A 23,842-nucleotide genomic window follows, 5' to 3' on the forward strand; every position below is an offset into this window, starting at 1 on the left:
TCTGTCTCGGTCTTAAGTCTGATTGAAGTCCATCTAGATAAGCTGTTTATCCAGGAGCACATGGAACTGGGAGGTCACCATAGGTTCTAGTACTTTGCTTCAGAAAGGCATATGAAAGACTGGCTGGTAATTATAGTCGGGTTTAGGGAGGGCTTTTTCAGAAAATGCCTCGCTACAGTCTCTTTTAGAGAGGATGGAACCCTACCATGCTACAGAAAGACATTCATCACTCCCCTCATGCACTTGGCCAGTCCACCTCTCGCTACTTTTATGAACCTGTAAGGGCATGGATTCAGCACTAAGATTCAAGGATCCTCTCTGTATTCTTAGGCTGCACAAATTGAAACTTATCCAATAGCATAGGACAAGCTAGTATCGAAATTATATCTGCTGAACTGGGCATGCATAAATTTGAGCAATATTGTCCTGTAAAGTATCTTGCCAGCAGGCTGTTCATAGGTCTGCATTTTGCTGTTTTAGGGCAGTGTAGAAGGCCTCTACTCATAACAGGTTTCTTTAATGCCACCATCACCACAGAATAATCCTCTAACAGGATCTAAACTATATTTGGTCAGACCCATTCTGTGTTCCATCATCAGTGCCCTAGTGCTCATCCCACTCATTTCATCACTGCCAGCTCTCTAGTAAACAAGGGGGCTTGCCTCACTCCATGCTGTGGGGGGAATGCTTGGCCAATTATGTCCACCACCTTTCTCCACTCCAAAGATCAACCAGGACGTCAACAGGATTGCCTGTCTTGGCAGCAGGAAATTCTCCAAAAGCCAACAGGAATCCATCAGGGTCCCTGAGGCTCCTGGGACAGAACATCTTAATTGGTCCCTCACTTTGCAGAGTCTCTAGTCCCAGTCTCAGTGAGTTTAAGCCACATGAGGCAGAGATCTGTCCAAGCCAAAAGAAGTATAGATAGTTCCCCCACATGCAGATCATCCAGCCCAGCACAGAAAACTTTGTCTAGAGTTTGACATGTAACATGTGTGGGATCAGACAACTTTTGAGATAGACACATGGCTGTCATGTAGGAATTTTTTTTATTTATATACCGCTATTCCAAGGATCATAGCGGTGAACAGCAAGTAAGCTAATTAGCCAGTAAGCTAATTTGCCCCCAACAGTCTGGGTACTCATTTTAGCGACCTCGGAAGGATGCAAGCCTGAGTCAAGCTTGGGCCCTTTTGCTGGTCTTGAACTCGCAATCTTGTAGTTTCAAGTGGATGGCTGCAGTACAGGCATTTAACCACTGCGCCACCAGGGTCCAAGCAGTGGTCCAAGCTGCTCCTGACAGAGTTGTCTCTGCCTATAAATCTCTCAGCATAACAATCCAGGGAGATTCTAGCACTGTTGCCAAGACCAGCTCAGGAAGGAAGTCTGTTGAACAGCAGTAGAATGCCATTCTGTCTCTGCCACCCACTTTCAAAGACACAGGGTCAAACTCAGTAGATTGTGGGATGGTACACATGGTAAGGAAGATGGAATCACAACACACCACTGCAAATCTGTCTCCTCACCCGATAGGTATCTATAATATAAAATAGGTTCAGGGACGTAGCCGGGGGGGGGGGAATCCTTGGAGTCCGGACCCCACCTTCCGTTAGATAAAATGAATGGTGCATGCTGCCGTGCTCCCGCGCCCAAGCCCCATTATAATGGCGACACTTAGTCTGGACCCCCTCCCCCTTTCCCAAAATCCTGGCCCTGATAGGTTGGCATTCTCATCCAGGATTAGGACCACTGCTGTTTTTACATTTACTGATTTGGCTTTGAGAAGGGGGGGGGGGCTTTTGCCAAGGCTTTCCATACTATTTGAAGTAGAGGATAGTTTAGAGGCAACCAGCACCTCTGTCTTCTCTCAGATGATATAATTATCCCCCCACTCCATTCCTATATTATTGTCAGAATAGGGAATCAGTCAGTCTTATAAGGAATAAGGAGAACTTTATTAATAGGTTCAGGATCAGCAATTCAGCTCCATTCAGCTTTTAAGCTGAGACTGCCCAACCTAACCCAATTTGATATATAAAAACCCTAAAATCTATAACCCCTCCCACAGCAATAGCACGCAGACTAAACTCCCCACCTATTTTCACAGCCTATAAATCCCCCATTCACCCCCCTTACTTTTCTCTGCCAGACTCTTATTTTTACCACATTCCAAACCTCTAAGCAGAGGTTTCAAGGTCTTGCAGATAACAGCCATCTAGTATCTTTACCATTCCCTCCTTCTTCCCCCAACAAGCATCTCTAAACCCATCATCCCCACCACTTGTGTGTGTGTGTGTGTATACACATACATATATGTATAAGTACATACGCACACACACACACACATACCTACCTATACCTGACAATCCATGGATTCTGACAGTCTGCCCCCCAAAATAAAAAACTCACCAACATAAAATTTTATAAGCCAGCAAAATGTAATACATAAAACACATGTTCATCATTTTTTTTGGTAGGGCAGGCTTGTCTGGGTAGTCACAATGAAACCTGGCCACCAAATCAGGTGCCTTGGCATGACTATGTCTCACCCACTCTTCATGATCAGCTGAAAAGTGTTTCCAGCGGATCAGTTACTGTAGTTTGTTTACCCCTGTGGATTCTGGAATCAAAAATTTTAGAAACAAAATGTTGTTCCACCTCAATCATCAAAGGAAGGGGTGGGACGTCATCAGTCTTCCATGGCTCTGGGTTCTGGTCCGGTTTCAGCAAGCTGAAGTGGAAAACAGGATGTAAATGTCTATATGATTTAGGTAGCTCAAGTACAGCTGTTACAGTATTTATCATTCTTTACTCTAAAAGGACCAATGTATTTTGTTTCTAATTTTTTGGAAGGGTGTTGGGTCTTTAAGTGCTTTGTAGACAAAAACACCTTGTCCCCAGGCTTGATGTCCCATACAGAGTTTCTCTTTCTATCAGTAATTTTTATGGTATTCTTTCTTGGCATCCTCTAAGGTTGATTCAATTTTAGGCCAGGCCTGTTTGAGCTTTGTAATCCATTGGTTTATGGATATAGGGTCAGCAGGTTCAACAGGTAGGGAAGGCTTAGGCTCATAGCCATATAACATTTTAAAAGGGGAATGCCCCGTACTTTGATTAACTGAGTTATTGAAAGCAACTTCAGCATGAGGTAACAAATCATACCAATCATCCTGCAGATAATTAGTATAACACCTTAAGTACCTTTCCAATGCCGTGTTAGTTTCCTTAATTTCTTTATTAGTAAACTCCCTAAAAATATTCCATCTTTTCATATCTATTTCCTTTCTTTCTAATTCTAACCATTCCACATCTGGTACACCTTCTATCACATAACGTTTTGCTTTCCTGGGAAAATTTTCAGGGTGAATTTGAATTTATAAAATTCCTTGGCCTACCGGCATTGCCTAGGGCTTAGCTTCCAGGAGATTTGGGGTGCTTCCAAATTTTGGTGGTCTGTCCAGACCTCAAAGGGGTGTGGGGCTCCCTCTAAGAATTATCTCCAGCTCTGTTAGGCCCACTTGATAGCAAATGATTCCTTTTCCCAGGTGGGCCACAGTAATTCTGACTTTTGGAACTTTTTGGATAGGTAGGTGCTCCCACGTCGTCCCTCTGCAACAAAACTACCTCTATAGCATAATCACTAGCATCCACCTGTACCACAAAGGGTTTATTTGGGTCTGGGTGTTGCAATATAGGCTCACAACTAAATAACTCTTTTAACTGATCAAATGCTCGTTGGCAATCTTCGGTCCAGCAAATTGGAGTGGACAGTTTCACCTTTTCCCCTTTGGGCTTGGAGCCTTTACACTTTTGTGCAGCCTTAGTTTTGAGCAAATTAGTTATGGGCAGTGCAATCTCTGCAAAGTTGTCTGTAAAAGTTTGCAAAGCCTACGAACTTTTGTGCATGTTTTCTGGTTTTCGTAAGAGTCCATTCAAGCACCATCTGGACCTTAGTGGGGTCCTTTCTATGCCCTCGGCAGATACTGGGTATCCTAGAAACTCTATAAACGGTCCATGTAAAAATGACATTTTGACTTTACATATAATTGGTGGCCTAACAGTCTCTTGAGCACCTCTCGCACCAGTCTGATTGGGCCTCCAGGTTTTGGAAATAAATCAACACATCATCCAGGTACAGTATACTAGAACTCCCTCAAATAGTAGGTCATGCAAAATCTCATTCACGACCCTCATAAAAACTCCTGGGGTCCCTGCCAGCCCAAAGGGCATAACTAAATATTCAAATGCCTGAGGGAGCAATTAAATGTGGTCTTATGTTCATCCCCCTCCCTAATCCAGACCCAAAATAAGTGTCCCTTAAGTCCAGTTTAGTGAACGCCTTCCCGGTCGCCAACCGTCCCAACATATCTTTCACCAATGGGAGGGAGTATTTCTTAGTACTACAAATCCCATTTCATAGAATCATAGAATCGTAGAGTTGGAAGAGACCACTAGGGCCATCCAGTCCAACCCCCTGCTGCAAAATCAAACTTCTAAATTCCATGGCATACTCGGAGATGGACCTGGGCTCCTTGCAAACTTTGTAATCCTGTAGCATTGCTGTCATATAACTGGACCAGCCACATGGCTGCTTCTTCCTCTCAGTGCCTGGCCATATACCTAACTTTGGCAGCATCATCCAGGAAGGTGGGCCCCCACTCTGTCATATGTCTCTCCACTTGGGATAAAAAATAGGGTAGCATTTGGGGGTCCCCATCATACTTAACTCGCAGTTTTCTGGCCTGTGGGTCTGGAGCTGCGGCCACCGGGCGGGGTGCCAGTCGTGCTCCTGGGTCTGGAACTGGAGCTGGGGAGGGGGCTGCAGCCATGGCTGCTACCCCACTCCCAGCTCCGGCTCGTGCACCAAGTGTCTCAGCCAAAGTAGGTTTTACACCCTCGAGCTCACCTCACATTTATTGCACCTGTTCTAAGTCCTCCTCGTCAGACCAGCCCCACATCCCAGGCTGACAGTCGCCCAGCTCTACGTCTTTAATTCGGGAAGAGGTAGGAGGGTTCAAAAACCAGATATCCCTCTCGGTCATGAGCGGTGTGGAATCCATGGCCTGCCTGTCCTCCTTTGGTCGTGCTCCAGCTCCCGAGACCCTGAGTTCATACTCCCTCGGGTACTTCTCTTCAATTGGTGGGATGGTGGGGTCTTCTGGGGTCCCAGAGGATTTAGTGAGTCCTTCAGCTACTGTCAGAATAGGGAATCAGCTCCCGAACCAATCAACCAGTCAGTCTTATGATGAATAACCAGAACTTTATTAATAGGTTCAGGATCAGCAATTCAGCTCCATTCAGCTTCTAAGCTGAGACTGCCCAACCCAACCAAATTTGATATATAAAAACCCTAAAATCTATAATCCCTCCCACAGCCAAAGCATGCGGACTAAACTCCCCACCTATTTTCACAGCCTAAAAATCCCCCATTCACCCCCCCTTCTGTTTGCCACATTCTAAACCTCTGAGCAGAGGTTTCAGAGTCTTGCAGATAACAGCCATCTGATGTCTTTTACTTTACCATTCCCTCCTTCCTCCCTCCAGCTCATCTATATCAACACTACCTACAGCAAGCATCTCTAAACCCATCATCCCCACCGTGTGTGTGTGTGTGTGTGTATACACACATACACGTCTGTGTATATGTATACACGCACACACATACACTAATCTCATATGAATGCATATACACATTCACACACACACAGACACCTATACCTGACAGAATCTATGGATTCTGACAATTACTGTACCTATGGCTTCTTCCTGATCTACTCTTCTTCCCTTGTTCTCTGTGTGAGATGTTAAAAGGTAAATAAAAAAGAACTTCCTTTACCACACTCCTGAAATGATTCCTCTGAAAGTGTGGTTCTGCTGCCTAAGGCAGTCAGCTTTCATCTTTTAAAAAGGTATACAGTGGGTCCTCTCCTTACGCGGGGATCCGTTCCAGATCCCGACGCGTAAGGCAAATTCCACCTATGCTCAAGCCCCATTGTAAACAATGGGGCTCGTGCACGGTGGCGTGGTGGCGCACGGGGCACAACGGGCGCGCGCGCCCATTCAATTGAATGGGACGCGCCACCCGCTCCACCCCACGCACACCCCGCGGCTTAAGCATGTATGCACAAGCTGCATAAGGCGCGCCCACATATGACGCGGGCGCGCTGTATGTCGTGCTATGACCAAATTGGTCGGCCACTGGCATTTTGAAGGGCCTGATTTGCCGGTTGGGACGGAGAGGTAGCAGGTAGGAGTCCTCAGGGAGAGAGACAGGAGGAAAGGCCAATAGGCAGCAGCGAGAAGCAGCATATCCTCTTTTTCCTGGGTAATCTTCCCCCTATCCTGATGTGCTGACTCATGTGATTCTCTTCCAAAATCATAGATAGGAGTGTACAATACACAAAAAGATCAAACTGAACTGGTTCTTTTTCTTGATTGTTCATAATCCTATAGTATAGACTTGGTAAGCAATGTGAAGCAGTATATCATGCTAAGATTGCTTACTCAGCTAAGAGTCTCCTAAAGTATTTCCTGCTTCCAAAGTTGCTTCCTGTGAGCTTTCACAACTTCTGGTTTATTGATTCAGCATTAGCAGACAGTGGTAGTATAGATTTTACTGTAATATATAGGTTGTGTCTCCCTTATTCCAAAATGTTTGGCACCAGAAGTATTTGGGATTTCGGAATATCTGTATTTGCATATCATCATCACTGTTCGTACCCTGCTTTTTCCCCAAAATTGGAATTAAAAAAACAAAACATAATGAGATATTTTGGAGATGAGGCCCAATTCTAAACTTAAAATTCATTTATGTTTCTTATACACAGAGCCTGGATGTAATTTTAGACAATATTTTTCATCTCTTTGTTTTGGAATATTTTGGATTTCAGAATTCCTGATGAGGGAGACTCAACCTGTATCTGTTAAAAAAGGGGATGCATTTGAACCTTGAAATTTATAAGCCTAAAGTCCTCGTTCAAATTTGGGTACTTTGCCCTACTGTAATAAATCTGTTTAGGATGGCAGCATTTATATCACTTCTGGCAACAGAAAAATCAAATAATAATACCCAAAAATAAATTTATTGTGTTTTTGCTCAGCTTTGTGCACAGATTGCTGTAAGGAATTTTACATTAATACATGTTTGGTTGATTTGTTTTCTTTTCAGCATCTTTGAAACAGAAAAAGGCCCTTCAAAACAGTTTGAATTGAAAAGGTAATGGGCTCAGAGAACAGTGCTCTAAAGCGTGATGCACTGGCAGGGCCTCCATTTACATTACCCTCCGGAGTCGATATTTACCCAGCAGTATTGCCTTGTGGCAAACCTGCCTCTGTTTTTGTGTATAAGAGAGAGAATGAAGAAAATGTTAACAAAGCTGCCAAGGTATTACACTGGTTTTCGAAATTCCTATTTATATTATTAGTAGTAATTATTTAAATTTTTATACCTCTTTTCTGTAGAATTTTTCAGGATAGTTTATATAAAAAGACACATTACATTCATGAGGTGGGTATAGCTCATCTGTACTTGTGAGAGGGTTGGGTAAAGCATGCTATTTTCCATGATGGAGATGAAAACATCCTATAACATGGGTTGTATAGGCAGGAAAAACAGACTTGAAGGAGTTGCCACCAGAGGGAGCAACCCCCACCATCCTTCAGTCTTTTTTCTGCCTCTCTCCGAGTAGGCTGTGTTTTTCCTTTTCTTCTCCTTCCTTGACTTTGTCTTAAAGGCTTTAATATTTCCTCTATTCTTATATTCATGATCTGTTCTCTCCTGTCTTGACAACTACCTGCAAAAACAGCTATGTTTTCTTTAGTCTTGCTCTATCCTTTTTGACTTTCTAAGGGCTGAAACAAAGCCAGGCATGGAGTTCAGAAGCTGCTGTGTTGTGAGGCAACTAGGCCCAACTCCAGCATTAAAGAAGAAGAAAGCCCACCAATATCTGGCTGAAGGGGCTGAAAGGCCAGAGAGCCCAGGCGCGGCCAGAGGAAGGAGATCCCTCTGTGCTTACCAGATGCGCTCTGCGGAATTGGCGTGGTGGAGGAGGGATATTACCCTGTCCTTAACCAAATGGTGCCACACCGCAGTCACCAACCCCGGCTGGGGCTTGGGCTGTGAGATGGAGGACCTAAAATGACCTTGGTGTGGCCGGAGGAGGGAGAACCACCTGTCCTTGGCCAGATTGTGCCCCGCCGCAAGCATCAAACCCAGCAAGAGGTTTGGGCAGTGTGAGAGAGAGAGAGGAGGCAGATTTCAAGAGGTGAGTGATGATTCAATTCATAATCCTATGTTTGTGGGTTAAGCTTTACCCCAAAAGTTTGTTTTTCGTTTCCATTGCAAGTTTTGAAGGAGACTTCAGTTACCTCAGAAGTGCGAGTGGAGAGTTTGTTTCCAGCTTGCATTGCCAGTTTTAAAAGAGACCTCAAAAGTAAAAGTGGAGAGTTTCCCTCCAAAGCCAACTGTCACCTTCTCCTCCTCTCCTTCCTCCATGATCCACTCAGATCGAAGGGATCAGAGAGGGTTATCAAAATGATTTGCCAGGTGCAGGGAGTCTTCTCCGTCTGCCCCATTATCCCTAGTTGGATGTTTCAGTCTCTCCTTTTGGTGCTCTTGGACATCTCAGCGGCCTTCGATACCATAGATCATGGTATCCTTCTCGAATGCCTGAGAGAGTTGGGAATCGCTGGCTCTGCCTTGCAGTGGCTACGTTCCTACCTCTAGGGCAGATTCCAGATGGTGATGCTGGGGGACAGCTGCTCCTCTATGAGAGAGCTGACATCTGTCGTCCCTCAAGGTGCCATTTTGTCCTCCATGCTGTTTAACATTTACATGAAGCCGCTGGGTGAGATCATCCGGAGACATGGGGTGGGGTGTTATCAGTACGCTGATGACACCCAAACTTATTTCTCCATGTCTCAGACTGTTTCAGTGACCAAGGAGGGCATCTCCCCCCGAATGACTGCCTGAAGTCGGTAATGGATTGGATGAGGGAAAATAGACTTAAGCTGAATCCAAATAAAACAGAGGTACTCATGATAGATAACCCCAATGGAGATCAGTTTGCCAGTTCTAGATGGGGTCACACTTCCCCTGAAAGACTGCGTCCGCAGCTTGGGGATGCCCCTGGATTCATCGCTTTAGCTGACTTCTCAGATTGATGTGACAGCCAGGAGTGCCTGTTATCAGCTTTGGCTGATACGCCAGTTGCGCCCCTACCTGGAGCAGCAGGACCTAGAAATGGTCATACATGCTCTAGTAACCTCTCACCTTGATTTCTGCAATGTGCTCTATATGGGGCAACCTTTGTGCCACGTCTAGAAGCTCCAATTTATACAAAACATGGCAGCCAGACTGGTTGCCGGAAAATCCAAGTTCGACCATGTTACACCTATTTTAAAATCACTACATTGGCTGCCTATTAGCTTCCGGGCACAGTACAAGGTGTTGGTTATCACCTATAAAGCCCTACATGGCCTGGGTCCAGTCTACTTGAAGGAACACCTCCTCCCATACAATCCTTCCTGCATGCTCAGATCCTCTGGGAAAAACCTCTTACAATCTAGAAAGACCAGACTGGCGGTGACCTCCCGGAGGTCCTTCTCTGTCACCACTCCAAAAACTTGGAATGATCTGCTGGAAGAGAGTTGCCAATTATCCTCACTCGAGGCTTTTAAAAAGGTGACAAAAACCTTTCTCTTTCGGCAGGCCTTCCCTGATTGATAATGTCCAGAACCAATTGAATCCCCCTCTTTTTCTTATTTTTCTTATTTGTGGTTTGTTTTTTAATGGACCTCTTCCGGTAAACTGTTCCAAAGTCGGGGCCATCGCAGAAAATGTTCTACAAGAGGTAGTTTTCAACCTGGTTTTGGAGTGTTCCAATATTTTTGTGCCAGATGTTCTAAGAGTGCGGGGCGGATTATGTAGGGAGAGGTGTTCCCTTAAGTAACTCGGGCCCAGGCCATGTAGGGCTTAATAGATAATAACCAACACTTTGTATTGCGCCCGGAAGCTAATCAGCAGCCAATGTAGAGATTTCAACACCGGTGTAATGTGCTCTGATCTTGGTATCTTGGTGATCAATCTGGCTGCAGCATTCTGAATCAGTTGGAGCTTCCGAACTTGGTACAAAGGTAGTCCCATGTAGAGCGCATTACAGAAATCTAAACGAGAGGTTACCAGTGCATGTACTACTGTTTCAAGGTCCCCCTGAGCCAGGTAGGGACGCAGTTGTCGTATCAGCCGTAGCTGATATCATGCTTCAGGGGGAGTGTGACCCCATCAAGGATGGGTTGGCAGATCTGCCCCGCTGGACCAGGGGCACCTATCATGAGCACCTCCGTTTTCTCTGGATTCAGCTTGAGTTTGTTTTCCCTCATCCAGCCCATTACAGACTCAAGGCAGGCATTCAGAGGAGAGATGCCATCCTTAGTCACTGAAGCAGTCGGAGACATAGAGAAGTGAATTTGGGTGTCATCGGTATATTGATAACACCGCGCCCCATGTCTCCGGATGATCTCTCCCAGCGGCTTCATGTAAATGTTAAAAAGCATGGGGGACAGAATAGCGCCCTGAGGGACGCTAGATGCCAGTTCCCTTTTACAAGAACAACTGTCCCCCAGCATCACCATCTGGAATCTGCCCAAGAGGTAGGAACAGAACCACTGGAGCGCAGTGCCCCCAATACCTAGCTCCCTCAGGCGTTCCAGAAGGATACCATGGTCAATGGTATTGAATGCCGCTGAGATGTCTAAGAGCACCAACAGGGCCACACTTCCCCTGTCGATGCCCAGACAGAGATCATCGACTAGGGCGACCATGGCAGTTTCAACTCCATATCCCGCCCTAAAGACAGTTTGAAATGGGTCCAGATAATTGGCTTCATCCAAGACAGCCTGGTGTTGGAAGGCAACTGCCCTCTCGATCACCTTGCCCAAAAATGGTAGTAAAGAGACTGGCCTATAGTTGTTCCTTATCAGGGGATCTAGAGAGGGTTTCTTTAAGAGTGGCTTAACCACTGCATGTTTAAGTGCTGATGGAAATTTCCCCTCTCTAAGGGATGCATTTATTATAGTCTGAAGCAGTGATGTTACACCACCTGCTCCCTGAACGGTCAGCCAAGATGGGCAGGGATCAAGGGGCAAGTCGTCCTCCTTACACATCCAAGGAGCTTGTCCACTTCATCGGTACTCACAAGCTCAAAACGATCCAGTCTAACGCAGTCTGCGGAGTCACTGGATACCTTTCTCATAGTCTCTGTTTTAATGCCGGCATCCAGATCGACCCTAATCTGAGAGATCTTACCAGCAAAGAAGTCATTGAATGTGTCACAGCAGGCCATTGTTGGTTCTAGTAATATGTTCAGGGTGGGAGGCAGTTGGATTAGCTCTCTGACCACCCTGAATAGCTCTGCTGGATGAGACTCTGCGGATGCAATGCGTGCAGCATAGAACAAGTTTAAGGACATCAAGTCAAAAGAACGAAAGCCTGCTGCTTCTGCTAACCAGTCTGCCTCTGTTAAATCAAAACAAAATATTAACACGAGTTCATTCCTCAGAAGAGGAATGTGATCTGAAAAAAGAAATTAAAATTTAAAAAAAAAAACCAAGGGCCTTTCAGTAGCTCCTGAAAGCTCCTGAAAGCTCCTAGACTTTGGGGAGCTGATGATATTTTACTATTCCTGTATTTGTTTTTATGGTATTGTTATATAAGACAATTAATATATTGGAATTTAATGGCACCTCTCAACTATTGAAGCTGAATGATCCTGATCATCCTCAAGGGAAGGATTCTCCTCCCCCCTCAAAACCTGGGCCTTCAACACCAAATACTCCATTTCATACAGATTTTATGAAGGTCATAAGGCCTCCGTAGCTTGTGAGACCAAATCCAATAGCTATTATATATATATATATATATATATATAGAGAGAGAGAGAGAGAGAGAGAGAGAGTTATATCTCACCTCAATTTGTCATGGGAATCAACAGATCCCACTTGTGGTTGCCAGAGTTTATGCTCAGTAAAGTTGCCCCTGCTATTTCCATTTTTTCTAGAGCTATATGTGGCCTACAGATCTTGTTAAAAACAAGCAAACAAAAAACACTTGAGGTCAAAATACAGTTCTGCAAGAACATTAACAAATGGTTAAAGATAGTGGCTACTTCAGGAGACACTAGCCTAAATGTGATTCAATGGAATCCAAGAGCACAACTGGTTCAGTTCCAATACAAAGAGAGTTTTGACTAAACAATTGACACATAGATGGCTACTACAAACAAAACCTGACATTTCCACCTCTTACTGTGGGCAAATTGTTGAGAATAAAGTCTCTTGGCTGAGACTAAGGATAGGAACAAAAACTTACCATCTTTTATTTCTTAAAAAAGGTTATTTCCTACAATACATTCCTCAAATGAAGAATGAGAACAGGGCCCCCGGCTTTTCTATATTGTCTAAATATGACAATGGGAAGCCTTCAGAGAGGAAGATGGCTCTGATGCAGGGACTCCATCTTCTGACAGGCTTCTTCTGACTGAGCATAATGCAGTTAAGATCTTTAAATAATATTTTCGAGGCCACCCCTCCACTCCAATTAGTCTACAAGAAACGGTCTTGATTTGCCACAAGGCAAAGGTGACTTTTCTTAGGGCCTTCAGTACTAGAGACACTCTTCAGAGCTGTCTTCACGAAGGTGTCAGGTAAGAGTGGATTAAACCTGTCACAGTACACCTAAATTCTTTTTATTATTTCAAAATATCAATATATGTAACAAAAAAAAAACATATTAAAACCTATAAGAAGAGGAAGTCCCAGGTGGGGAAAAAGAGGAATTCTTAAAAGGAAATTAGAGAAATATAATACATAGAAAAATAAAACCATGGGGCTGAAAATTGTGTCATGGAACATAAAAGGGATAAATCAAGAGAGAAAGAGAAAACAGATTATGCCTAGTCTGGGGGGAAATTTGATTTGGTGTGTTTGCAGGAAGTAAAAATAAGAGATGGGGATATAAAATACCGTATATTCCGGCATATAAGACGACTGGGCGTATAAGACGACCCCCAAATTTACAACTTAAAATAGAGTGTTTGGGATATACTCACAGTATAAGACCACCCCTCTCTTCCATGATAAGTCAGAAAGGAGCTGAAGGCACACAACAACAACAGCAGCGACAGAGGAGAAAGAGGGGAGAGGAGAAAAAAGGAGAAGGAGAAAGAAGAAAAGGAGGGGAAGAGGAGGGAGACTCCACTACACTCGGAGGAAAGAGTGTGTGCCACGTTTGAAATAACATCATACACAACATTATTTCACCCGCCTCGACAACTCCGCCCGCCCTTCCTCTTGGTGCATCTACACTTTAGAATTAATGCAGTTTGACACCACTTTAAGAGCCGCTGCTCCATCCTATTGGAATCCTAGAATCTGTAGTTTTATAAGGTCTTTTGCCTTCTCTGCCCAAAGAATGCAGGGGGGCTGCTCCAAACTACAAATCCCAGGGATTCTGTATGGAAGGAGCCGTGACAGTTCAAGCGGCTCCTATTGGAATCAAAGCCCAGGAAGCTTTGTGCCAAATAGAAACGTGTGCCAAATAAAACTGCTGGCATGTGGATGTCTGTTCTAAACAAAATTTGATAATTTGATTGGTGACAAACTCTTTCAACAATCACTTGGTTCACTATGGATAGGGATTTAAAAAATTGCCTTTTTCACATAAAAGAAGAAAAGAAGTCGCTTCATCAGGGACGGTCCTCCTTCTTTCCCTATAGATTAGGGTTGCCATAATTCCCTACCACAAAACAGGGACAAAATGTTGGACAAATGTGGGGCAAAATTTAGGCCAAAATGTAGGACATTCAGGGGAAATGGAGGACACAACCAACTAACAAACAAATACATTAATATTTTTTTAAAAACCATTATTAGAAATCCTTATATTACAGAGATCTTGTTGCACGTTGGAGACTAAAGGCATCTGAGGAAGCAGACATTAGGAAAGCTCATGCTGCCAACTTCTTTCTTTCAGTTAATAATAATAATAATAGAATTCAAAGACATAGAGATTTTGGAGCACCTCTGAGAGTAAATACATCTGAGGAAGCACAGCAGGAGGCAGTGGTGGAGTATGGACAGGGTTTGATCCCTTGCTTGGGCATTAAAAAACCCACTGAGCTAGTCATATTTTTTCAGCCTCAAGGGAAGGTGAAGGCAAGCACTCTCTAGTCAAACTTCCCCCCAGAAACCCCTTGGGGAAGTCACAGGCTCTCAGCCTCAGAGGATGACAAAGGCAAGCACTCTCTGAACAAACTGCCCCCCAGGAAGCCCTTGGGGAAGTCACAGGCTCTCAGCTTCAGATGATGGCAAAGGCAAGTACTCTCTGGTCAAACCCCCCCCCCCCCCCAAAAAAAATCCTTGGGCAAATTACACTCTCTCACCCTAAGAGGATGGCAAACTCAAACCCTCTCTGAACAAACTTCCCTCCCCCAAATCCTTGGGCAAATGACACTCTCTCAGCCTCAGAGGATGGCAAACTCAAACCCTCTTTGAACAAACCTCCCCCCCCAAAAAAAAAAAATCTTTGGGCAAATGACACTATCTCAGCTTCAGAGGAAGATAACCAAAATAACCCTGTCATAAGTTCCTCTTAGGGTTGCCCTAAGTCAGAAGCGAATTGAAAGCACACACATACAAACACGTCCAAGTCACACTGTCTCAGGGGAGGGCAATAGCATACCCCTTCTGAACAAAGCTTGGCAATAAAAGCACCTGATGAAACAACTTGTAACACACACACACAGAGGGAAAGAGTTTCAACAACAATAACAACAAGGGGAAGAGTTGCTCTGAGAGCAATGGCTCTTGGCCAGCCTCCCCAGGGGTCCTTGTTGGACGGAGCCACCTTGGGGCAAAAGGGAGGGGAGAAGATCAGGGCTCCTTTAGTCCTTGGAAGCCTCCTCCTCTGAAGTAGCACCTTCCCCAGGATGGATGGAGAGATTGGGGGAAATGGACCAGAGGGCTCTGTGCCTCCTCTAGCCAGAGAGAAAAAGGAGGAGGACAGAAGGAGAGGAGGAGGAGGAGGAGAAAGGATGAGAAAAAGGAGAAAGGAGAGGAGGGGGAGAAAGAAAAAGAAGGAGAGGAGGAATAGGAGGAGAAAGGTGAAGGAGAGAAGGAGGAGGAAAAAGAAGGAGAGGAGGAGGAGGAGAAGGAGACCAAGCAGGTGAGAAGAGCATTCCTGGACTCGGAAACCAAAGAACCAAGCCCCACTCTTCCACAGAAACCCACTGAGTATCCAAGTTGAGCAAGTCACATTTTCTCAAAAAAACCCAACAAAGTTTGCCAAGAAAGTCCAGTGATAGGTTCCACTTAGGGTCGCCATAAGTTGGAAAAACTTGAAGGCACACCCACCTTGAAGGACCGCTGGTCCCCTCAGGAGACGGGGGAGAGGAGAGAGGACCTGGGGCAGCTGGTCACTGGGCTCTCTCCTCCTTCAAGGCTGCATCCACTGCCTGGAGAGAAGCCAGGAGGCTGGCGGCACCAAGAGCCTCCAGGGCCTTGGACAGGCCAGCACTGCCAGGGTGAGCTGGCCACCACAAAAGCCAACTCTCCTCTCAGCCACGTGGAGGAGCATCTCCCAGCAGAGGAGGGACTCCTGGTGCCTGTGATGGCGTGCGTGCGTGCCACCGGCCCTGCTCACTTCTGGGGGCGGGGCCAAGCCAAAATGAAAACCCTGCAGCCCAGAAACCTCTCCAAAATGGTGGCAAGGTTGTAATTAAAAAAAAAAACCTAAAATAAAAATAAAATGGCGGGGAAGGGCAGGGGAGAGGTCAGTCGGTCAGGGCCCGGGACACCATTGCAAAACCAGGCCGAGATGTTCCCAGGGCTGAAAAACTGTGATTGTCCCGCCTAAAAATGGGATATGGCAACCTTACCATAGATACAATTATGATACTTGTTCTACATGAGACCATAGGTTTGGCAGACAGTGGTCTGAACTTAATTACCAACCTCAGCAGTAGTCCCAGGCACTGCTTCACCTGAGCCAACAACAACGTCAGTGACAATACCTATCTTGTCAAACAGTGACAGAAATAACCTCAGTCCTGGTTGATTGGTGCTAAAGGATGAGAGGAAAACTGCAGTCTTTCTTTCATAACAAATTCAACAGACCTATGGGTACTATGAGTGCTTTTTTAAAAGTGCTTTGATATACGTTCTATACCATTCTCATGACTATTTCATTGCTTCCTCAGTGTAGAGGAAGTCAAAGAAGCATCGGCTGATGCTAAAATCCATAAAATATCTGATCGATGTTGGAGCCATAAAAAAACTACTATCTTTCTAAATACAAAAGAGGCTGGTTCCAATCTTTAACTGTCCATTTAAAACAAACAAAAACAAATTTTAGCGTGTGGGGCTAGAGCTAAAATGGGTCAGTTGGTTTCTAAAAAATTACAGGTTCAGACTGGAGACTCCAGACAATTCTGGAGACACTTAAGCTCCAGGATTTCCGTGTGTCCCTGTTCTTGATTGTAGTTTGCTTCCACCCATCTACCCACTTCATCACAATTATCTACACATTGCTTACCAGGGAAAACTTTTTCCATACATGGCTCTATCATTCAGTCTGTTGTTTTCTTCAGTGACACTCACTATACTGATAGGGACACATTAAAATAGTGAGATCTTCATGTATACCTATAACTTCACAATGTCTTGATCAGATCTGGTTCTCTTCCATAAGATATAATAGATATCAAGTTGTGCTTTCCTTCCTATCCAGACATGGTTTTCTGGTAACTCACAAAAAGAACAACCTAGTTCCATTTCAGAACCTACAACATTTTGGAGTGGTTGTAGACACATTGCTGACCAGAGTCTACCTGACCAAATAAAGAGTAAGATCCATGAAGAACACCTTCAAGCAGGTAGGTTGTTCCCAGTTAACTGACCTAGTGTTACTGGCGCACCTACAGTGCCTAATCTGCTTCAGTTAATAGTTTGGCATGAGCACAGTTTCATGCCAGGAGCCCAGAGTGGTTCCTCTAGCTCAGGGGTAGGTAACCTGCGGCCCGCAGGCCGGATGCGGCCCGGCAAGGCCTTGGGACCGGCCCCAGCCCGGTCCTGCTGCCGATTGCCGCTGGGGCCTTTGTGGGGCGATTGTCTATAGAAGCCTTAGAAACATGCATTTATCTTAACATTTTTTAAAAAATCAGCAAATTTTTTCACGTGTCCTTCATTTTTTATTTAAAAAGTGCCCTCCATCTGAAAATTTTGTCCTACATTTGTCCCGGTTTATTTATTTAATTAATTTTTAAAAAAAATATTTAATTATTTATTTTTTGACTTCGGCCCCCCTGTTGTCTGAGGGACAGCTACCCGGCCCCCGGCTCAAAAGGGTTGCCTACCCCTGCTCTAGCTATATCAAAAACAGATGGCACAGATAAATCACCTGTTCTGACATATACCAAATAAGTTCAAACCCGTTTGAACAGTGGTTGTTGCTGCCAATCGGGAAGGATTGTCTGATTTGGGCCCTACTGGAGTTGCAAATAATGGTGGATGCCAGCTTAAGGCGACGTTAATCATTTTGTTACTCCCAATAAGCAAAATGTATAAATAAAAAATAGGATCAACAATCTCTACTCCATAATATAAAGTGGCTTGAACTAAAACCAATAGTGTTTCTTTTCAACCACAACTACTAACAGCTCAATTCTGATTCAAATTGACAAGTTAACATTAACGGTTCATGTGAACCAAAAGACTGACCTAATTCAGGTCACTGATGACACCATCTAAGATAAATGTAGGACAATGACATGGCCTTCATCGTCCACATTTACATGCCACCATTATTGGGTTGCCTTGAATCAAAAGAGGCTTCCTTTGAAAGACACATCTTGTGGTTTTCACATAAGTGATATGCCTCAGTTCACCCACCCACTGGTTGGGGAGCTTTGGTAAGTCCCATGTTATAGGATGTTTCCACCTCCATCGCTGGAAAAAGGAACATTGGTTCATACCTGTGATATGTTCATTTTCAGCAATGTTGGTGGTAATATCCTCCCCACCCAGAACCCAGAACTTGGCTCTGCAAGGGTGATTGTTAGTTAGTTATTTTTAGTTTGACTTTATGATAGCTTCTATTTATTATACTTACCATATATACTCGACTATAAGTCAACCTCATGTATAAGTCGAGGGCAAGTTTTAGGGCTAAAATTATGGCTTTTGCTAAGACCCATGGATAAGTCAAGGGTAAAATTTAGGGGCATATGGCAAAGAAACAAAACAGTGTCAAAGAACTTACAAAATTCCAGCAGACATAACTCTTTGTGCCCACTCTTAAGGCTGGATGGATAAGAAAGTAGAGGTGGTTGATGCTTCCAGGACAGATTATACTCTTGCCTTTCACCAGGGGATGGTTACTTCTTTTAAATAAGAGTTAAGATACATTACTTACATTGACCCGTGGAAAAGTTGATTCAGTTTGGGTCAATTTTTTGACCTAAATTTCTAGACTTGTTCATGTATATACATGTATATACAGTATATTGCATTGAATGCTCTCTGAGTTTGTTTTCTATCCTCGGCTATAATATTGACTGAGGGATGGTGGGGGTTGCTCCCTCTGGTGGCGACTCCTTCAAGTCTGTTTTTCCTGCCAATTTCGGAGCAAGAGATGGAATCAACCCATGTTATAGGATATTACCACCTACATCGCTGAAAATGAACATATCACAGGTAAGAACCCATGTTCCTATTTCCTTTCAAAGACATAGCTGTGTTGGTCTGGAAAATCAGTATACAAAGGAATGTTGCAGCACCTTTGAGACTAAGTGAAAGATAGAACTTGGTAACATGAGCTTTCGTAGACTTGGGGGCTACTTCCTCAGATGAGTGATGAATTCATCTGAATTCATTCATAGAGATAAATGCAGAAAGCCCGGGACAAACCTATATAACAGTCTGTATGTGAGAATGTCCATGTGCTGCAAGATCCCTTTGCTATTCTATTTGTTTGTCAATAAACCATCTGTTTCCCCAATTTCTATAGATTACGATTAGAACCAAACTGAAAAAACAATCCAATTAATTCATAATGCTTGAACCATAAATCTTCTTTCAGACTTTGTTATTGTAAACAAGTCAAATATATCACTCCAAAATTGACCAGTGTTTAAAAAATTCTGTTCTGCTAACAATATTTAGAAAGTGTACAGAGCAAGAAAAATAAACCATGTAAGAAATCAAGTCTTCAAGTTTGATTTTCATAAGTCAAAAATTCTAGTAGTCAGTGGTTTGAAATTCTTTTGTATTCTCAGTTGTGATTCATTTTTTTTAAAAAAAAAAACACCATTGTCCATATATTTTACTGATTCCTTTTCAATTACAGAAACTCTTTACATAAAATTCTTCTGGGAAATAAAAACATGATTGGGACGTGTAATGAGAATACCCCTTGATATAATGCTATAAAATGCTGGCTGAGATGTAGCTACAACAGAGCTCCATTGTTCTACATACATACATCACCTAATGCTAGCTGCCAAAACCTACCTTGGAGGCCAGACAGCCCACAGATAGAGAGCGCCCACACTGGATATAATGAGGTGTGATGTGATATGCAGCTCTCTGCCTCACAGAAATGGTTCTCACACTTGCGCAGATCTAACCATATGCATTGCAGCTCCACTGGACACACCACAACTCAGTGCCCTTTACTCTAGCACCTCTGAAATTCTTCAGTGAAAGGGCTGCCTGGTCTCAAATGTAGTCATTGCAATAGTCCATTACTAAAGTTAAATTCCAACCAATAATTACAGTGTTGTTGGTCCAGATTATAACATCATAAATACTAAGCAAGTGCTGGTCATAATTTAATGATAAATTCTTATTTGAATGTTCTTATTTGAAAAGAAAGAAGAAGAAGGAAATTGCTGAGAAAAATAGGAAATAGCCCATGCAAATTCAGAGGAAATTAAGTTGGTAAAATTATACTATATTGGTATACCTGAAGGTTCTTACAATTTAGAAAAATTATACTGTTATGACCATGATAGCTGATGCATACAGAGTCATTGAGAAAGAGGATATTCACAACTGGAGTTGGAGATTCTGACAATTTCTATATCAGTTCCTAAATGATGTAAAGCTAAGAGTCTGAAGGGAATCCTGACTTCAGAGAGAAAAAACTAGATAGTTTAAACCTGAATAGACTGATGAAGGATAACTCAAATTACATAGCAATATTATGAAAAATACCAAACAAGCCTATTTACTATTCACTTTTTGCTATTGTGTATATGATATAGAAACAGTGCTTAATGGTTTTATCTTGCATTTTGCAAGCACTTGAAAACATTACGCCATCCTTGCCTCCTGCGCTTCCTTTCTTGTTCTATGGAAGCAGATGGAATCCACCTGGTTACTGAGCACGTGCAACCACTGGAGAAGGTCTTGGAGACTCTTTCTTCTTCTGAGATATGTGCTGGAATCTATGATATTCTGCAGGCCCTAGTGTTCCTCCATGACAGGGTGAGTATTATTTTTTTACATCAAGGCTCATTATAAATGTTTAGGTTGCCTGTAGAGAAGGAGATTTTATTGCATGGAAATGGGCTTTGTCATTTTTGTTACCATACTACAGAGTGCTGGAGATGTAAACCAAAATGTCTGATGTTGGTTCTTGTTCTTTGTGGTTTCTGCACCTCACACAAATAACCCAGAGAGAGAGAGAGAGCACTGGAGATGGTAAGGTGTGATGTGATTTGAAGCTCTGTGCCTCACACAAATGGGTCTCACACCTGCACAGCTGAGTAGCTGTTTGGCAGTAACCTCACCCTCTCCGGGGCGTTCTATAAATAGCACCAAGAACGTAATCTTCTCAGTTCCTTTTCTTTCGTCATTTGATTCACTTCAGTTTGCCTGATACTTCATTTTCTCTTATATGGCCTCCAAGGCCCTGAAGATTCCCCATTCAGACGCTCACAACAGTTGCCTGTTTTGTGCCAGCAAGGGCTGCTTAGTCAAATCTTGCCCTATTTGCCAAGATTTTACCAAAGAGGCTCTCAGAAACGAACCTTCCCATCTCTTGACCTACCTTTGAGAACAGTCCTGCTTCACGCAGCTTCAGTGTTGATCTTTAACCAGCACTCTGTTCTTTCAGCCTTTCAACACCCTTCTACCTCTTCTATGGCTGACTCAAGAAACACCAAAGGTTGGGGACCACTGGTGGCACGAGTGGTCGTACTCTCACAAAGTGGGTGAGGAGACAACCACAGCTCCAGTGGTTTGGTACCCTTACCTGATTATTGAGGGAAGGGGTGAATACCCCCCTCCCTGGTAAAGGGAGTCCAGAGGAGCTCGTTGGGGACCCAGAAGCAGATTGCCAGTGCCCCTAATAGGATATAGAAAGATCGGAGTGAGGAGATAGAGCTGCAGATTGCCAGGGGTTAATGGAGGACAAGTGGCAAGCAACGGCAAGGGATCAGGGCGCGGACAGCGAGATGTGGATCGAATGAGCAGAGCAAAACCCTGGATCTGCACCCACAATGGTTTAAGTTTAAGTACTGCCACCACCTTTTAAATTAACAAATACTGTTTGAGTTATATAACATTTAATTTGGCGAAAATGCCACAGGAAGAAGATAAAAGTTAAGCTTTCCATCTTGCCGGGAGGATATTACCTTGGTGATACAGAGTGATGGGAGTGGAAAGAACCGTCCTCCACTCAGGGCGAGCATTCCCTTAACCCAGGAAAATTGATTATACAAATAAAGGAAACAGAGAGAAGCTATTATCTGACTGGACTCATACATGGTGGATGTGAATCATCTGATTTTCATTTTGATCTTTAAAGGGATTAAATATAGGGATTATAACTTTGGTTGCCTATCAAATTAAGAATTTCTGAAAAAAACAAAAACAAAATAAACTGTAAAGAGAGACACTATATCAAATGAAAAAAGAGGAAAGAAACAGCCAATGAAAGAAACAAAAGGAAAATAGAAGGACAAATAGAGGTCTGGAATATAAGTTGGAGGATTTAGCAAAGACAAAAAGAAAAGAATGAATACAAGATAGAGTACAGTAAGGGGGGACCATATTTCTTCATAAAGTTAAAAGTCTTTGGTGTAGGGGTTGAAAAGAGAATTGTAAAAGGGGAGGGGTATTGGTTGGGATAGTGAACCTCTTCCTGTATGTTATACACATATTCTCTCTTCTGTTCTTTCCCTTCTCTTTCCTTCTATTGGGCGATCAAATAGGGGACAAGCGAAGGAAAGGATCTATAGGTGGAGTCAAAGGAGGAAAAAGGAATTGGGAATAAAGGGGGGGAGGAAGGGTAGGCAGGGGGAGAAAGAGGGGGGAAACCTTTGGAAAACATTGGAATTTTTCTTCTTCTTCTATCCTCTTTTCTTTTGTTTGAATTTAAATGTATAAGTCAAACTTTCTCTCTTCTTCTGTGCCAACCTTCACCCCTACAGATTTGTGTTAGCTGTCTTTTTAGAGGCAACTCCTCTCATCAACATAATAGATTCTAAATAATACTAAATAACTGACCTTGAAGAGCCACATAAGAGACAAGAAGAACAAGATAAGATAAAGACTACAGTACAGTAATTGTTGGCACCTGGTCCTTGCTGCAGTTGGGGAAAATAAATAATAATATGAAGATTTAGGATTCAAATAGGAAACCAAAATAACTGAAGGAAGCTAGAGGAATAGAGGAAAAAAACCCAATAATAATAATGAATGAGAAAAGGTTCCATTGGTAGAATAAGGTGTGGGAAGAAGAGTAACTAAGGCCTGTTACAGACTGCCAAAATAAAGCTGCTTTGGGTCTCTTTGGAGATATGCTGTTTAAATGATGCATGCATCCTAAGAATCCAAAAGCTGCACCAAAGCTGCACTCCAGTGTTTAGGAATGGAGTGTGGCTTTGGCGCAACTTCCGGACTCTCAGGATGCATGCATCATTTAAACAGCATACCTCCAAAGAGACCCGAATCAGCTTTATTTTGGCAGTGTGTAACAGGCCTAAAAGGCGTATTAAGAAAATAAACGAAGCAAAGGAAAGGAAATAAGAGGTAGTGAAAAATAAATAAACATATATAGAGAAAAAATAAAGGTATTAAAAATAAGGATAAGAAGTATAAAATAGATTCACAAAAAAAGGAAGAGAGAGAGGAGTGGTTTCTTCTTCTTCTTCTTCTTCTTCTTCTTGACTTTACTTCGCAAACGAGAATTCAGGAATGATTCATCCGTGCTTTCTACAAGTGTGTTGATGACATTGTATGTATCCTTCGAACCTGTGCAATGGATTTTTCTGGTGGAGCGCAGCGTGCACAGAAAGGGTCTCACCCTTTAAATCAGAGGTTCGTCTGCTGAGGCCTTGACAAGCATGGACAATAATAATAATAATAATAATAATAATAATAATAAAATTTTATTTATATACCGCCCTTCTGAAAATCAGGGCGGTGAACAACAAGAAATAACAATATAAATAACAGAACCATACGTTAAAAACAATTCAATAAAAATAATAAAAATTTCATGTCGGCAAAACAGTGCTGACATGGGGGGGGGGAGAATTACTGGTCAGGGTAGGCTTGTTCGAATAAGTGGGTTTTTAACCCCTTCCTGAATTGAGGTAGGGAGGTGGCTGAGCGGAGCTTGAAGGGCAGCGCGTTCCAGAGGTTGGGGGCTGAGATGGAGAAAGCCCTCCTAGAGGTGGAATTATATGTACATACTGTACAACCTTATGCACACATAACTGGCTATATCAGACTGTTTCCTTGTTCTGACAATGACAATGACCAAAGATCACAATTGCTA

The 23,842-nt window shown here is 43.3% G+C and overlaps 1 protein-coding gene across 1 annotated transcript in view; it reads left to right on the forward strand.

Moving 5' to 3' along the window:
• SCYL3 (SCY1 like pseudokinase 3) overlaps positions 1-23,842 on the forward strand; it is a 95,317-nt gene that overhangs the window by 7,876 nt on the left and 63,599 nt on the right. Inside the window, 2 exon segments of the mRNA XM_042461754.1 lie at positions 7,169-7,384; positions 20,356-20,541. Of these exon segments, the coding sequence (XP_042317688.1) occupies positions 7,220-7,384; positions 20,356-20,541 (351 nt within the window). The 5' untranslated portion in view covers positions 7,169-7,219.

Source organism: Sceloporus undulatus, chromosome 4 (assembly GCF_019175285.1).
Source record: "Sceloporus undulatus isolate JIND9_A2432 ecotype Alabama chromosome 4, SceUnd_v1.1, whole genome shotgun sequence".
NCBI lineage: Eukaryota > Metazoa > Chordata > Lepidosauria > Squamata > Phrynosomatidae > Sceloporus > Sceloporus undulatus.